The 17,400-nt window shown below is 44.8% G+C and overlaps 1 protein-coding gene across 5 annotated transcripts in view; it reads right to left on the reverse strand.

Annotated features, from left to right (window-relative positions):
* Positions 1 to 17,400, reverse strand: part of Wdfy3 (WD repeat and FYVE domain containing 3) — a 225,667-nt gene that overhangs the window by 33,130 nt on the left and 175,137 nt on the right. For 4 of the 5 annotated variants that reach the window (XM_040747524.1, XM_040747527.1, XM_040747525.1 and 1 more), the window contains 9 exons: positions 16,701 to 16,810; positions 14,411 to 14,593; positions 13,268 to 13,425; positions 12,633 to 12,710; positions 12,147 to 12,374; positions 8,068 to 8,121; positions 5,917 to 6,085; positions 3,015 to 3,178; positions 385 to 533 (listed from right to left, as the gene is read on the reverse strand). In XM_040747524.1, the coding sequence (XP_040603458.1) occupies positions 385 to 533; positions 3,015 to 3,178; positions 5,917 to 6,085; positions 8,068 to 8,121; positions 12,147 to 12,374; positions 12,633 to 12,710; positions 13,268 to 13,425; positions 14,411 to 14,593; positions 16,701 to 16,810 (1,293 nt within the window). The remainder of the gene's footprint in view (positions 1 to 384; positions 534 to 3,014; positions 3,179 to 5,916; positions 6,086 to 8,067; positions 8,122 to 12,146; positions 12,375 to 12,632; positions 12,711 to 13,267; positions 13,426 to 14,410; positions 14,594 to 16,700; positions 16,811 to 17,400) is intronic. The other variant, XM_040747526.1, reaches the window with a different exon arrangement.

Below are 17,400 nucleotides of genomic sequence, written 5' to 3' on the forward strand. Positions count from 1 at the left end.
TGGGGAGGGAGTCAGTAATAGTATTCTCACATGGTTCCTGCTTCAGCTCCTGCCCTGACTTCTCTCATTGAGGGATTTGGAGAGGGAAATGGCTGCTTTCTGGTTATGCTGTTTACCACAGCAAGAGAGCGACTAACTAAAACACTAGGTTAACAATGACTGTGTCTGGATCTAATGCTGATGATGAAAAGACATAAAATGGAATTGTCATTTGATGAACAAGCACCCTTCTCTTCAGTGGACATGACAGTATTGCTCTGAGGAGCACACGAACTGGGAGATAACCTTATTTAGGACACAGGCTTGGGATTAAAAAGAAATAAAGCAAACATATTTTCTGTCATCTAGAGGCAGCTTTTCCTGTCTCTTCATTCGTTTACTTACTTTGGAGGTAAAGTTTCAATGTCTCTTATTTCCCTGGTTGCTGTCATGGTGAATCCGTCAATCACATAAAAATGCTCCTTCCCAAAGAGCAGTAGCCCCTCGCTGGTGTCCAGGCCCTGGACTCTAGCACAGCGGTACATGTGTTGAATCTACAAAGAGAGCCACAGATACCCTTTCTTGTAACTTAAAAAAACAACTGGCTAATTTCTCACGTTTGTTACTGTTACAGTAAGCCCCAAGCTAAGCATATTAAACCCAAGTTCAGGCAAGCAAGGAAACAGCTTACTCTCAATTCCACTTGCAGATGCCTTTGGCAATAATAAGGAGCAAGCATTCACCTACATCATTCACCTAAGCTCACGCCCCACTCAGGACCCCATCTCCTATGCCAGGTGTCTGTGATGGGGTCAGCAAATGAGAAACCAGTTGGCTGAGGCTCCTGCTCTCATGGAGGGCACAGAGTAAGGTTTGGCAGAACAGAGGTTTGAAGTATGCACGTGGAAAGATTACAACAGGCAAGCCGACACACTGCAAAGGTTCTTTGGCGGGGTTTGTGAGTGGCAGGAAACGCCCAGGCTCGGCTGCTAAAGCATCTGTAGATTTGGTCAGGGGTCTCACTTTCTCGGAGTCTCTGCTTTCTGCTTTGTTTCTAACATACAGCTCGCTGTGAGACTTAAGTGAGAGAAAGCCTAGCGCCATGGTAGATTTGCCGGCTGTCTTCTCTTCCAGAGCTCACTCTCCTTCTCCATGATCCTCCCAGGAGCTACAATGGCAGACTGTGGCCTTCTCTCCCCACCAGGCTGTAAGACCTCCGGGGAAAGCCCCACTAGGTGGGCTCTCCTCGATACTGCAGCTCTCAGTGAGAGCACTGCTCCCTTCCAGTGGCTAACAAACATTCCTTCCTGCTTCAACGGATTTCAAGTCAAAGGGAAAAATCAGCAACTAAGAAACAAAAGTCAAGTGGATGTGAGCGTGAATGTAATTCCTGCACCATCCAGATGTGACGTGATTACAGGATAATGTACTCGGGCAAGTGAAAGTTTGAGAAATAAACAGAAAATACCACGTTGGTTACCAGAGATTAGGGAGTCAGGACTAGAACGGGAAAAATGCTTCCCCACGGGAGTGGAGGGTGACTACCTTGTTATGGTGAGGTGATGTATTTCTTAGCCTATGTCTATAGATAAGAGTACCACTTTGTATCCTAAAGACGTACACAACTATTGGTCAATTAAAAGAAAGTGTAAGGATGAAAGCATTAATACATTTTCTCAAATATCTAAATATTATATACGTCAATTTCATTGAACACCTGACTCATTTCCACAATAGAAGAAGGCTGGCGTTGGTGGTGCATTTAATCCCAGCACTAGGGAGGCAGAGACTGGTGCATCTCTGAGTTCAGGGACAGCCTGGTCTACATGGAGAATTCCAGGACAGCTAGAGCTATGCAGAGAAACCCTGCCTCAAAAAAACCAACCAAAAGCCGGGTGTTGGTGGTGCATGCCTTTAATCCCAGGACTTGGGAGGCAGAGGCAGGCGGATCTCTGTGAGTTCAAGGCCAGTTTGGTCTACAAGAACTAGTTCCAGGACAGCCTCCAAAGCCACAAAGAAACCCTGTCTTGAAAAACCAAACAGAACCAACCAAACAAAAAACAACAACAAAAAACCCAACCAACAAAAAAACAAATAAATAAAACAGTGAACTTTGTAATTTTTTGAAATGTATTCTCATGTATAGCAAGCTTCTCATCACTACTTCCAGAAGTAGGTATATCTCAGGGGCTGTATCAAGACTTGACCAAGAGGCAAAAATAAATAAACAAATAGACAAACCAATTTTCCTACCTTTCTTCCTATGGCTAATTGCTGCAGGAAGGTGTGTGTGTCTGTTGTGATTGGAACTGTATAAGGTAAAGGGATGTGGATAGGAAACAGTGCCTGAGTATAAACACACATCGGGAAGAGAAGACATAGGAGCAAATGATTACAACAGGCAAATATGCTGATACCTATAAACACCGAGGGAGGGGCATCTCATGAGGCTGAGCAGGCAGGTTTCCTAGTGTGGGCTACAGCCTACTGGACTACTGGACACACAGGAATTACTAGCCTAGACGTCACAGCAGGAAAGGGAAGCAGGGGTAGTTGTCAGAAGAAAACAGTATGAGCAAAGTTCAGAGCTAAAAGCACAGTGTGCACAATGAGTTGTGGCATGCAGGCTGCCACAGGCACGCAGGCTGCTGCAGACGCTCAGGGTGCAAGGCACCTTGAGGTGGGCAGGACCGAGGAGGCAGACAGAATAGGGAGGGATGCAGACAGCTTCCTGTGAGTGAGGGAGAAGAGGGTTAAAAACGAGGTAGAGGTGAGGGCACTGATCAGCCGGTGCAGTTTGTACTTGATGATGGAGTTATGGAGATGTGGAGGGAGAGATACATCAAGGCCGAGACTTCTAGATGGCTTGTCTGCACACTGATCAGGACTGTAGAGAGCTGTGGTCTCACAACAGCACAGAGGAAGAGTGAAGCACAGTCGAGTGCAGGGAGGCCGCAACCCTCATTCACCCTGGGCTCTCTCGCACCCTGTCTCACGCTGCTACTTAAGCGCACTCCACCCCGGAAGCACAGTACCTTCTCTCCTTCCTCCAGCAGGCGCAGCAAGGTGGCATTGTCTGTTTTCTCCTCCTCTTCTATGGAGCTGTTCTCAGCAATCTGGTCTTGTAGCTGCTCCTGGGTCTCCTCGTCTCCTCCATCAGGTGCAGACCGAGAGCGTTTCAGTGGGGGCTTCACCAGGCCTACAGAACAGAAACCAACATGGCCATTCGGGAACAGTTCAGTTTCAGAGTTGGCTATGGTTTGGGAACCTACTGCTAAAGGTTTGACCCTTGGGATGGTGCTGGGGGAGGGAGCAGAGTTTCTAGAGTGGGGCCTAGTGGGAAAAATTAGGTCATTAGGTGATGCACCCCGGAAGGGGAGACTTGGACCCCGCCCCTTCCTATCTGTTTTGTGACTGCCACAGGTGAGCAGCTTTGCTCTCCCATGTGGTACCCGGTCTCTTGCCACAGACCTCAAAACAGCAGTAGCAACTGGCCACGGGAGGAGACTCTGAAACCTCTACTCCCTCTGAGTTTGCCTGTCACGTATTGTGAGGGCGGCACAGGTTTACTCACACACAGTCCCTGTTGGAGAGCACAGACCGGCAGTTGTGTTCCAGGGTCAGCAGCAAGGGCTTTAGGGAATTAGACACTGAAGGACTCTGGGAAATCATTTGCCTTTTGTGGACCATGATTTTCTCCATTATTAAGTGGGGAGGCGGATTCTATCTAGCTTAGGTTTGTTGGAGGGGGAAATTTGATAATAAACGTAATCAAATTTCACGATCACACAGTTCTCAAGGAAGTCAGACGGTGGCAAGAACGTGTTGTTTACAGAAGAGGAGCACTGGGGAGGCACTGTGAGAGCCACTGTCACACACAGGGACGGCATCCTCCAATACTTTACAACTCAGAGATCCATGGGGGCGGTGCCAAGACTCAAAGTGGCAATGAGAGTCTTCATACATGCGTGAAATTAGTCAAACAATGGGTCATGAGGAACAGGAATAGAACTCTTTTTAGCAACACAGGAACAGATCATTAGTTTGTGAATTAAGTAAGAAAATGCTTTACTGCTTGTACTTTGATAATTTCATGAAAAAAATCATATTTAAAGACATAAAGATTAGTGCGATCCCCTAGAATATTAGATGTTCTCAGGACTGTAACATAAATCACACATTCAGTATCTTCATAGCCCTTAGCTGCACAGTCAAACGTGGCAGTATCCTTGCTACCAACGCTGCTCCAGCATTTGGGGAAGTATAAGTGACCTGCTGAAGGTCTTTTCCACTCAACATTAGGGACCAGCTGCTCTGTCAGAGTCTGAACAACCAGGAGAGATGAAGCCACTGAGAGCATCCATGAAGGGGGTAGACTTGTACCTGCATTAACTTTCAGGTTAATGAGTCCCAACCTCCAACTCTCTGCCTTGTATAACTTGTTGGATACAAGGAACTATACTGACATTTATGATTTGAGAGAATCCCAGAGATTAATCAAGCTGGAGACAAGTGGAAACCAGGTCACGTGACTAACTGCAGGCTAAGCTTGGCTTAGCCCTCCCTCCACAGCCTCACTGGTTAAGTGGAGGTCATCACAAGGTGTTTTAGTGGGAAAGGGGAAAAATGACACTATTAGGTGGTGTTTTTTATTGGCATGGACACAGCCTACTAGTTTTACTCCACTGGATGAGAGGCTTAGTTCTCTTTTTTTAAATTAATTTTAAGTGTTTGGTCTGCATGCATGTCTGTATATCTTGTGTGTATGTGATGCTCACAGGCCGGAAGAGAGTGCTGGATCCTCTAGAGGTGGAGTTATGGGTGGGTGTTGGCCACTGTGTGGGACCTCTGGAAGAGCAGCCAGAGTTCTCTCCAGCCCTGAAGCGTAGTTTTAATTTACTGACAATTTTAATACTAAGTTTTAATCTACTTGCTTTCAATGTTAACTATTTTACTTAAAAGTTCTTAATTTATACTTCAGGGCTTAGATTTAGAAAATGAAAACATTTTTGAGTTTGTAGTCAGACACTTTGAAAAAGTGGAAACAAAGGATTAATTTATGGGTCCTTTACATACTGGTTCCTCCTTTTGTTCTAGGAACGTGCCAATGGGATGAGGGGGAAAGAAGCTGTGGGTGGAGAGAGGGTTCAGATGGTGAGATGCCTGCTACACCAGCATGAAGACCCGAATGACCCACAGCACACGCATATAAAGCTGCGTATAATGCTGCACACTTGTAATCCTGGCACTGGTGTGCTGAGGCAGGAGCATTCCCAGGACTTGCTGGTCAGTCAGTCTAGCAGAATCAGTGAGGTACAGACCAGTGAGAGAGTGAGCTCAGAGAACAAGGTGGGTGGCGTCTAAGAGCTACACCTGTGGATGACCTGGGGTTCCCGTGTGCACGTGGACACATGTGCGTGTGCCGCACCTAACTGAGTACACGTGCACATTCACGCACCACACAAGATGAAATAGTCTCTGTCTTTGAGGAATTCCCAGGCCAGAGGAGGATGTGGGGCAGGACTCATTATGTCCAGCTCCTTCATGTGGTAGGGTGTGACCACAGACGCAGAAAGAGGTGGCCTCCAGGTCAATCAATACTAATCTCCAGAGGCTAAATTCAAGAAGACTCCGCAGGGAGTCTAATAGTTGTCTTAATTTTGTAATTATTTAATCGCTGAGAATCAGGTTCTCTGAGTGTTTTCCCAAAAACAATTAAAACTTACTAGTCAATGACTATGACTGACCTATATGTCTATAGAGAATAGCGACAGTCTCTTTAATCTCATTCATAAATCAGTCTTTAAATTGTGATGGTCAAGTATAGACGTGTTTATAGTTGGCCCTCCTGTTTGCAAATGCTTATATTTTCACACAAAGTCACATGGAAGGAATGGTCTAAAATGATTTTAGATCAAGATCGAAGAGGAGGCTGACCTTTGACCTTGGCAATGGTGTCTTCTCCATGCTCTGGTTCTTGCTGGGTGGCTTCTCCTTCTGAACTCTCTACAATAGTATCCTGAACAATGGCTGGGTTACCAGAGGCCAGGCGGATGTAGTACTCCTTACTGTCATAACTTATGGCTCTTCTGTACCGAGCAGGTTTCTAAGAAATAGCAAGAGAAAATGACTCAGAGTGATTTCCAACAAGTACAATACCAGCTTGTGAAGATTTGTCTGTGTTCCTATTGTTTCGGGGCTTTGCATAGAGCAGGCTAATAAATACTAAATACACAGACCTCTGGGTTAAGTTGCTCCATTAAGAGCTCCACAGCGGTCAAATGACATATATCGAACAATACTGGCAGTTTTGCTCTTCCCAAAAGAAAGAGACCAGAGCTGGTAAAGTCCCCAGTCAGTTCCGGACATGTTGACCTTTTGGGGCAGTGGAGGAGAGCATGGGATCAGGAAGGGCAGTGGGCTGCAACAGGGTTGTCCAGTCTGAGGAGACTGAAGGGTTCTCGCTCACTTGGGACAGTCTCGGCTTACTTCAGGGGCTTGCAGGGAGAGTAAGAACCATGCTGTGCCTTTCCGTGTCCTGGGTTTTACAGGACTCTGGACACTGCCCACACCTGCCCCTTCTACACCCTGACTCTGCACAGAAGACACATTCAACACTAGGTGGCGCTCTCTGGCTGGCCTGCAAGATGAACTGGTACCTCCTGTCTGGTAACACACAACTAAAGAACAGACAACTTAATTGTGAAGAAGAAATATATACCTAGAGACATAAGAAGAGATATTCTGCATACAATAGAACATTCATTTCACAGAATAATCTTTATTCTAAAATGAGTTTTCCAATCGACCTAACTTGTTTTCTTTCTTAAAATCATTTGCAAGGCTCCAGCTCCCTAAAAATGTATGTGAATGTAGATTGCTAAAATCAGAATCGGACTCAGGCTTTGGATTAAAGATTCCAAAAAAACAAGGAGGGATTAAAGATTCCAAAAAACAAGGAAACTGAAGCTGTTTCTTCTTCAGATAACATTTTATTTCTGCTTTGTTATAAGGAAGATTATTCAGTCTTTTAAAAAAAATCCTGGTTTTTTTTTTCGCATTATTCTTATAACTGATTTCCAACTAAAATGGAAAACAAGTGGCTGGCTGGGTGTGATATTTAGGCTGAAATGCTGGACGGATTTCTAGATGTGAGATACCTAACTGAAGCCATAACCCCCTTTTTCTAATGTTAGGTGTGAAGCTGGGGAGCTGAGCTCTGTAGGCAAACTGAGGAGAGCTATGTCGTGAGTGGAGATGGACCACATTACACAGCCCTGGAGAGTATCAAACGATGCCGAGTGATCTTACAGTAGCGAGTGGGAAGTCCAGCTGATGGGCAAATGAACAATGAAAATGCAGTGTCCTTTTTAAGTGAAAGGAAGACAACAAACAGTACCTTTACAGTTGTTCTGTATGAAACAAGACAATCATATTCAACTCAAAATTGCTTATACTTTTTTAAAACAGAAAATCAGTAGACAGCAAGGAGCAGGGGACTGGGCAGTAACCAGAGTATCACCAGCCAAAACTGCTTCTATTTTAAAAGATGATGGCATAGTTAGTGATGGGCAAGATAATGGGTTAATGCATGTAGGTTTGGTTACTGACTTTTTCCAAAATGTGTTGAGGTGTATTTCTGTATCTATATTGAAAGTACTGAATCTTTTTGGAAAAAAAATGAAAAATATCTGCCAATTAAAACAGTGATCATATAGTAAGTTTTAGATGAGTTTCCTCTGACTGGAAAGCAATTTAATAGGGATAGTCTTGTACTCTCAGCATTTAAAATGGTTACAGTATATTTTAAAAAGTTGTGGGTGCCCGGCTGCCCATTACTAACATGCCTCATAACTGGTTAGTCTCGCGTGAAGAGCCCCACCTGTTAGTGAGTAGCATAAAACCCCTGCAAAGAGAACACCTAGCAGCGGAGGGACGGGAGGATGTCCCCGCGTGAAGGACAGCACGTCTTCCACCCAGGGGACTCACAAGACCAGTCAGTCTTCAAAGTTAGTGCGCTACTGTCTACCGTGCACTGAGAACAAAGCTGCAAGTACTTTGCATTCTTTGTGGCAGTCAGGGCTTTACCTTCTGAGCAGTGACATCATCGGGTGCCTCGGGTTCTTTACTTGGGACCTCAGACTGAAAACAGGGCATCAAGTACAGACACATCAGGGGGAAAAAGCATACAGAGATATCAAAACCAAAACTTTCGTGAGGACCACAGACATACAGAAGATGTACTCAACTTAAGGGAACTAACATGATCTACTCGGCCACTCACACAACCGCCGAGCCTCTGCAGTATTTCCTCTATGACCAAAGATTGGGGGTTTAAGTAAAATTTAAACGTAACAGAAGCTTCGGTGCCCTGAATAGACAGACATGAAATCGCAACACAAAACTTCAGCAGTGCTGCAATCATGGATGAGTTTACAAGGTTTCAAAAGAAAAACACACAACATAGAAGCCAAGAAGAACAGAGCCTTGTACTGGGCTCTTCACTTTTACTCCCCCCAGACCTGTGTTGTGACATCTACAGGACTCCACACAGAAAACCAGGGCTGGATGGCTGACACCCGCCCTGCCACAGAAGCCCAAAGAGTCCCTTCACTGCCTGACACACAGAAGCTGGGAAAAGCCAGCAGGGGGCTGGATGGCACCATCAGCCCAGACAAAGGCTGCTCTGAAAAGGACTTCGGGAGAATCAGCAGCTGCCTGATGGGTGAGGAAATTCTGCTGAACACATGGTGCAGTTTCCATGCAGAAACAGCTGGCTACAGGGAGGAAACAGCTGGCAGGCCTCCTGAGTCCTGTTCTGAGGACTTCTGTCTGGACTTCCTGTGGTGATCATTTCCCACCATGTTCCTTTCCTAGGCAGAGCAGACCATGTGTGTGCGCGTGTGTGCGTGCGTGCGTGGGTGTGAACTCTGAAGGACTTGATATGATTTTAGGGAATCCTGTGCTGAGAGAAACTAGGCCAGGGCCCCAGACCAGAGGAACCATGTAAAAACACTGGAGTACTGCTACCTCAGGAGGGGTCTGGGTGCAATATGTGGTAGACATTTGCCAAAAATCACCAAAATGACCACAACAGAAAAAGCTTTTTCCATTTTCAGCTTTTGTGTTTTGAGACAGGGTCTCATTGCACAACCCTGGCTAGTTGGAAATTTGCTGCTCCAAAATCAAGATGATCCTTGGGCCTCTGCTTCCCAAACACTGAAGGACTGAGCTGCCACACCCAGCAATAAGAAAAACCACTTTAAAGGTAAAGGTTTGGTCTAAAATTCAACTGTGAGGAAGAAGGACCGAGGCATGTGACTCAGCGGTATGCAGACAGAACACAGGCCCTGGCCCGATCCTAACATTTGTGAATTTCAATGAACATAAGATTTAACCCGACAAAAAGTTATAAAAACATTGAACCCAAATTGATAATAAACAGAACTGTTTTAATGTGATCAATACTGAAATTAATAAAAGAACAAACACTACAGGATAGGTACATGATAAATACAACAACAGGAGCCAAGTACTATTCCCGAAGCAACCGATAATTGCTGCCTGGTCTACTGCAGAGTCCCAGCCGGAAGACGGGCCGTACACGTCACACCCGTGTGCAAGCACGTGCGACGTTAGATACGCGCTCTCAACTCCTGACTGTGTCCAGAAATGAATGGCAAACACCAACAGTATGCCAACAAACTGGTATCACTGCAATCTCCTTTTACATAGGAAAACTATACTAAATTAATATTATAATTATGGTCATACAGAAATCTAGTTTTTCATTCAAAATTTATAGAAATTAATCTTATGCTTTTTAATATCTCTAAAACATGGTGGTGATGGAATTTCCCAAATGAGCTGTTTAGGTTTGAGTCCTAGAAGATCCACACAATCCATCAGTCCGTCCGTCCGTCCATCCATCCATCCATCCATCCATCCATCCATCCATCCATCCATCCATCCATCCACACAAACATTTATACTTTGCTCATCTTCACACACATTAAACCAACTCCCTCATACCCATCCTCCCAAATTACTGGTTCCCTGATAGTACAAAAACTTCAAACTTAAGAAAATTCTCCTCAGTGTTTACTGTAGCTCAGCATTTAACTACCAGATGTTCAGCAACAGAGATGAAGCCCCCTAGCAAACGATTTATGTGTAGAATAACGCAAGGGTGACTATGGAGTCCAACATGGTCTTGAACTCCTGGGCCTCCTACCTATGCCTCTCAGGTGGTAAGGTTAGTCCTGGACCACCATACTAGAATGGAAGCTTTGTCATGTGATCTGACTAAAGGCCTGGCCTGTCTATACTCACGCTGCACCGCACTATTTAACAGCTCTAACCTTTCATACATTAATCGGTTCCGTGTGAGAAGCCAGGGTGACACTAACTGGACTTGAGAGGGCTCTCGTGAGACTCAAGTGGATGAAGCTGCAGTAGACTTGCTCTGAGGAGCATCTAACTGCCTGCTCTGCAGACGACACACTCAACAGGCTGCACACTCCTCATCATAAAAGTGGACACGAAATGCCTTTCAAATTTGTCAGATTTTAAATTACTAAAACTAAAGTAGAAATTATTCATGTGGCAAATTTCACCACATCTCAGGTTACCTTTTGTCTTGAACATAATGTGGGCACCATGTAACCCAAACTCTGTGTTCTGTAACTGTCACTCACTCCTTCATGCTATGCAAGTCAGTAAGCGGCTCTGCTCCATGGCCTCGGCATCAGCTCCTGCCTCCAGGTTTCTGGGCTGTGTGAGTTCCTGTCTGACTTCCTCCAGTGAGGACTGTGTTGTGGAAATGAGAGCCAAGTAAAACCTTTCCTCCCCAGCTAGCTTTCAGGTCAGGTCATGGTGTTTAATCGCAGCAACAGAGACCCTAACTAAGACACGTATGAATAGTTTTGTTTTCCCAATACTGAAGTTTTCATGAACTTGAATAAACTAATAAGACCGTTCAAGACAAAAGTATAAATACAGTAAAGAATACTGTAGTTGTGGGAAAAAATAAAACCCACTAGTATATGCCTCACTGAAAACAAGATCCTGAGCTGGCTCCGTGTTGGGAAAGCATGTTTACTTTACAGCCCAGACTCTTTATTAATTTGTTAGACAATTTCCTCCGACATGTATTCTGACTGCCCTCTCCCTACACCCTCTTCGCCATCCTTCATCTTGCCTGACCTTTCCCCAGCTAAATGAGCGCTCACTTAAGCATAGTATATAAAGCTCACTTTAACCCTGAAGGAATTATGGAGGAAATAAGCAAGCTTAAAGATCACTGCTCTGCTTTCACAGAAGCAGGTGCTAGAAAAGTCTGCAAAACGGGAAGGGTCACTGTGTTCGCAGGGTGTCCACATTTGAAGGGACAGAGCTTTATGGCGTTCTTTATGGGACTAACAACTTCAATAATTCGGATGATTAGTAGAGTCTAGGCACTTTATTCTCTTAAAAAATACTGTAAGCTGGCAAATTTTGACCAAACGTATGATAAGTTCAAATTTTATCACTTTTGTGACGAGCACAGGAAACCCTCAGCAATCCTGAAACAGAACACATTACCATTGCCTGTAGTTCCTCTGCATGTACCAGGTCTGCAAACTGTAGTCAGTGTCCCACTACAGCCTGACAACCACACTCCCTCTGCTGGTGAGCTTGGTTGCCTTAGATGCCACACTGAGGGGAACTGTGAGCAACCTCCCTCTCTCTCTGTAGCTCCCTTAGTTCACTCATCACGTGTCCAAACCCACTCAGGTGTTAACACATGACAGCATTCCCTTGCTACAATCCCATGTGTGCTCCACTTTATTTGTGGATGAACACTGATGCTGACGCCAAGGCCTGCATTCTAGGCAGCTCAAGGGAAGGTGAGAGCTGCTGGGTGCTAACCCTGGGGCAGACAACGCTCTCTTAACTTACTCCACTGCCATAATCCTAACAGTCATATGACGTAGCACGCACTTTCCAATTTTAAACACATAAATGGTTCTGTGACACGTGATGTGTGCTTTACACCCCTGACGGTGACACCACTGGTTTTTCAGACACAGTCCTCCAGGTACAGTTTACCTAACAGGAACCTGACTGGTAAGGGAAACGGATGTGAGGGACTGGAAGAGCCGCCACCAAGGCTGCCGCCTACTCACCGCCACACTTGTCTCCTGCTCCGTTTCCGGCACATAAGGGTAGTGGGTATAGAACATGTCATTGCGCACCATTTTCTTCCTCATCCTGCAGGGCCCCTCTGTCATCTCTAGCATCCACTTGTCCAGATGGGAGCCAATGGGGGGACCCCACAGTCCTCGCTCCCGCAACAGCTCACACTCGATCTGGCACCATTCCTCAGTCACATACTTGAGCGCGTTCTGCTGACGCTGCCGAAAGAGAGGCCAGGTTAGTTTTTCAATGATAAAAAAACACACACAACTTGAAATGAAGTTATAATTGGGAGACAAATTCAATCCAAGACATTTCAGGAAATATAAATCAAATTTCATTTGTAGCTCAAGGAAAGAAAGTTAATGGTTTTCTAGAAGTGGGGTTTGCTGTGGCCTAAGAACAAGACCTTTAAAACAGCACACATCACAGCCAAGCATGCCAGACACCCCACTACTGGCGTTGCGGACGCTCACCTCTTGATATTCCTTATACTGTGTGTCCACCAGGTCACGCACAACAGCGATATGTGTAAACATCCACTGGGAGATCTCCTAGCAAACCACGAGAAAAGAGCCTTAATTTTTCTGAATTTTCTGGGGGAGAAATGAGCTAACTGCACCTGAAATTAGTGCAGAATAGTGAGTTAAAATTTGGCCAACTAACTCTGAGAGACCAGTGTGGCCATGACTTCCTGCAGCTGAGGAAGGCAAAGCACACTATAGTTTGACACTTCCCAGCGTCCAGCTCCCTTCTCTTTTCCACAGGGATGAGTTCTCAGGCCATTCCCAAGTCCCCTTCTTGCACACTGGACTCCAGCTCAGTGTTCGCTTCCCAGAAGCCCTATTAGGCACAACATACGACTGTACACACCAACTCCTTCAGCCCTTTCCCACCGCCACTGGGTTGTGAAGGAGCAGGATGAAAGTTAATGGGGGAGGTATGTTGAAGACACTGCAATCTGTCACCTCTCTCTCCTCTACAGCAGAAAGTAGAGAGGTTCTACATCAAAACGTCTGCTTGCATATGTTAGCAGTATTACAGAAAACACCGAAACTAGACCTGGAGCTATAAATCCTAAAGGACCGAGACATGGCGCTAACCCTTGTACCTGGGTGGAAGGACTGTGTTTATGAAGGCCGCTTTCCTTTCGATTCCTTCTTGACCCTGTCAGTTTGGAGAGACCGAAGCCGCTGCTGACCCGGGACAGTTTGGATTGTGTGCTAGGCACCAAGGCTTCTCCTCGACTTATGCATTTCTTTTCATGGGCTGTAATTTAAAATAGGGCAGCTGTACAATGAATTCATCATGTGTTCACTAGTCTTTGACTATTTCACATTATGGTTACAGGTCACAAATTATCTTCCCGTTATCCACGATTCCCTTCCTGGAGCCGCAGCTCTCAGTGGTCAAGCACAGTCTGAAAATATGACTGCAACAAGAAATTAGATTTGGCAAGTCAGATCGCATTCACATAATGTGAATGTGTCCACCACAGTACCAGGCCATCTCTGTCCCACTTCACTAGCTGGTATTCTCAGCCTGTCACTGATCCCATGTAAATGAAACTATAGAGGTGTAGATTTGGAAACCGTGCTCCCTGCACCGTTCCTGTGCCTGTGAACAGATCTGGAGAGGAATCACCAACACGTGAAGAACTGACACAATTACTAAACGCTATCATCACAGAGTTCCTTTAGGTATCACAGACTTCTTACTGCTGATCCTGTTTAAGGACAGATGCTGGAGAATTAGTGTGGAGCTGAATTTTTATTTGGCTATAATGTCACTCCCTTCTAATATGAAGATTTATTCAAATTAGAGTGTGTCTCTATGTTAATGACTCACAATCTATTATCTCAAAACATTGAGATACTGCTGTTGAGAATATTTTAGAAGACAAAATGTTTTAGATTTTAAGAAAGCTACAAAGTATAAACACTACACACTGTGTACCACTGAGGGTCCATGGCAATACACCCTAATATAGCACATTAACATCACACAACAAAACGGATGAATGCTTGTACCTAACATGATAATAACAGCTACCAAGGCACTTTTAATAAGAAATCCATGCTTTAAGGGCTTCTAAAATTTCAGAGTTAAGGATCAAAGGCTGTGGACACAGACACACAGCTGATAGTGACATCTGTCAGCAGGGTGCTACTCTCTAACTCACACGTGGACAGTGAGAGCCTTGGCTGTGCAAAGTGCACCCAGGGCAGAAGCCAGAGTCGAAGGGCCTTCTTACCCAAGTGATTCTGCCAGCATTTCAAACCAGCCTCTTCAATAAGTGGCCGTGCGGTGGCTATGTCCACGTGGCCCCTCTCGTTGACGGGCAGGCTGACTCTGAAAAGCTCCTCCAGGACTTGTTTCTTACTGTGGATCAGCTCGGTCCAGACTCTGTTGACAGCTTTGATGAGAAGCTGGCGCCCTTGAAAATTGAAAGGAAGAAAAGGATCCAGAGAGAACACAAAGCCATTTCTTTTGTTCACACTTAACATCTAGGAATTTGAACTACTGTATTTGATTGATTGCAAAACAAAATTTTACAACTAGATTGTATTAGGTTCAATGAAAAGTTACTTAACTTAGTTAAGTTTTGCATATGTGGAAAACATTTAAAAAATCTTTACATCCATGTGAAAGTGGTGTACTGTTCATTTATAAAATTGAAAATCACAAGTATTTATCTACCAGCTTTCAGATAAGAATTGATATCTCAGACTGTCCTTCACCCCCAACGAACCCAGGGCCCTACCTCTGCTACTCAAGTACTCTGCCAAGGCTACATCCTCAGGCCCTTAAAAACATTTTTTACTTCATTTTCTTCCTATAAATTAATTTTAAGTTAGAGTACAAAACAAGAAGGATCATCATGGCATCTTCATACATACATGCACTCTGTATTCATGGCTTCCCATGTTTCCGCTCTCTTGCTGGCACCCTTCCTCCCCCCCTCAGTCACCCCACCCCGCCCTGCCCGTTGATGCTGTCACGTTGTGTGCGCCCAACCACACGCTCTCCACCATACTCGCTCTCTTATGATCTGTCCCTATTCTCTCATGGTGACCCCTTCAACTCTCATGACCTCTGTTTGCCTACCTCTCATAAACATGTGCAGTAATTCAGATCTAGATTCCACATGAGAATACACAGGTAGCATTTCTTTCTGAGTCCGACTTATTTCACTTAACAATGATTTTTCATTGTCATCTTTTGGCACTTTCTGTCGTGCCTATGGACACATTTCCTCTTCTAGGCTGGTTCTATTTCCTGGTTCTATCTTGTGTAGCAGAACAGCACAGGCATAAATATGGATGTGCAAATGTCTCTAAGTTAGCTGACTTAGATCTTTGGGAATACACCCAGGAGAGGTACAGCTATATCATAAGGTACTCACTTTTTATATTCTTTTGAGACATGGCTTCACTATGCAGCTTTGGGTACTGGCCTTGAACTTTCAGACACCTGCCTGCTTCTGCCTCCTGAGTGCTGGTGTTAAAGGTGTGCACAACCACAGCTGGCTTCTTTTTTAAGTCTTGCTTTTTTTTTTTTTTTTTTTATGAACCTCCACTCACTCTCACGGTGGCTGCATCAGTTTATAGTCTCACCAACAGCGGCTCAGCGGCTCGCCCATCCATCCTTAGTAAGCCCCAGAATCCCTCTGAGGGCTTGTGATAGACAGTCAATTGTCAGCCCTGGAGATTCTGACTCAATTGATGAGAGGAGCTGACAATCTATGGTCTTATGAGTTCCAAGAGAGACTGACGATGATGCTGGTCTATAGAGCACACTGAGGAACAAAGTTTCTAGACTTCAATTCTAGAGGGGTGAACCTCAGTTTTGGGGATCAAGACATTTTAGAAGACAGAAGTACCAATTGCTCAAATAAATGCATGAAGGGGGGAATTTGAGTTCTGGCCTTTCCCAGGATAAGACCACACATAATACAACCCCATGGCATTGCTGAGAGATACACACTATGTAGTGATCTCAGCTTGGACCTGGAAGACCTGAAGTAAGAAATCAATCTGCACGAAGGCCTCAATATATATGTTTGCAGAACTGGGAAAGATGAGGTTCTAAAAGAGAGAGGGAAATGGGGACCTGAGGCAGGAGGATCACTGCCATCTATCTCAGCTAGGTTGAGGTACATTGTGAGTTCAAGGTCAGCCTACATGTGGAATGAAACCCTATCTCAAAGATAAATACATAAGCAAATAGATTAAATGGTACCACTGACAACCTGTCTCAGAAGACATCTGTCTCTAATGAGGATGTGCCAACCCAAGCATCAGGCAGTCTTCTTTCTAGAAAATGCCAAGTTAGTATCTGCAGCACAAATGCCACCAAGTTTCACAAGAAAGTTGAAGCATTGTTGGATTCACTGTTTTACTCATCTTGGCGTTTGAAGATGGTCTTTGTGCAGGTTGGTAAATGGGCAGGTTGCCTGTGTTAGTAGTTTTGAAACCACTGTTGCTGTGTCTAAAAACTGGAAATGAACAGCCACACATCCATAGCCAGTACGAGGAGGTTACCTTCACTGATATCCTGGCTGTAGCCACCGTCTGGTTCAATGTCTGAGGGAATCATGATGTGCCACGTGGTCATGCGTGCTTCTGCCTCCAGGCCAAACCCTTCCACGTTGCTGAAACGTTCAAGCCAGAGTTAACTACTTGCAGGAATAATTATAGCTGAAAGCGGTAATGACTATGAATTACTCTGCGGACATGGGTAAGCACTGGCCCCATCCATCATATCGTCAATCCTGGCAGACAGACATTCAGCAAAAAGAGGACTCCAAGTTTAACGGAGAGGTGCCACTTTTAAGGGGTGAGATGCACTTAGGGACACATAGAATTCAAGCTTTTAGGGATCAAGACTGTCATGTAACAGTTCCGACTTTAGATCAGCGTTAACAGTTTTATCTTACAGTTACACAAAGATTGCTTCTCTAAAACATCCTTGCATACCAGGGTACTCTCCAGGCTGTAGCTTTCCCTCTGTTTCATTTGCAGCTGCCCTGAAGTGCCAAGCACTGCCCCCACCCCCAGGAGATAGCAGCATACATGGCTCTTCCTTCTACAGCAATAGATGCCCAGCACAAAAAGAACCCAATGGTACTTTTGTAGGCATTTTGTCTCATACTGCTTTGGAAATTTTGTTTTTTTTTATTTTACTGGTCTTTTGCTTGTATATTAAGGTTTGTAGTTTTGTGCTTAATGGGTTTTGTCTATG

The sequence above is a fragment of the Mesocricetus auratus genome, unplaced genomic scaffold (genome assembly GCF_017639785.1).
Source record: "Mesocricetus auratus isolate SY011 unplaced genomic scaffold, BCM_Maur_2.0 Super-Scaffold_100006, whole genome shotgun sequence".
NCBI classification, from domain to species: domain Eukaryota; kingdom Metazoa; phylum Chordata; class Mammalia; order Rodentia; family Cricetidae; genus Mesocricetus; species Mesocricetus auratus.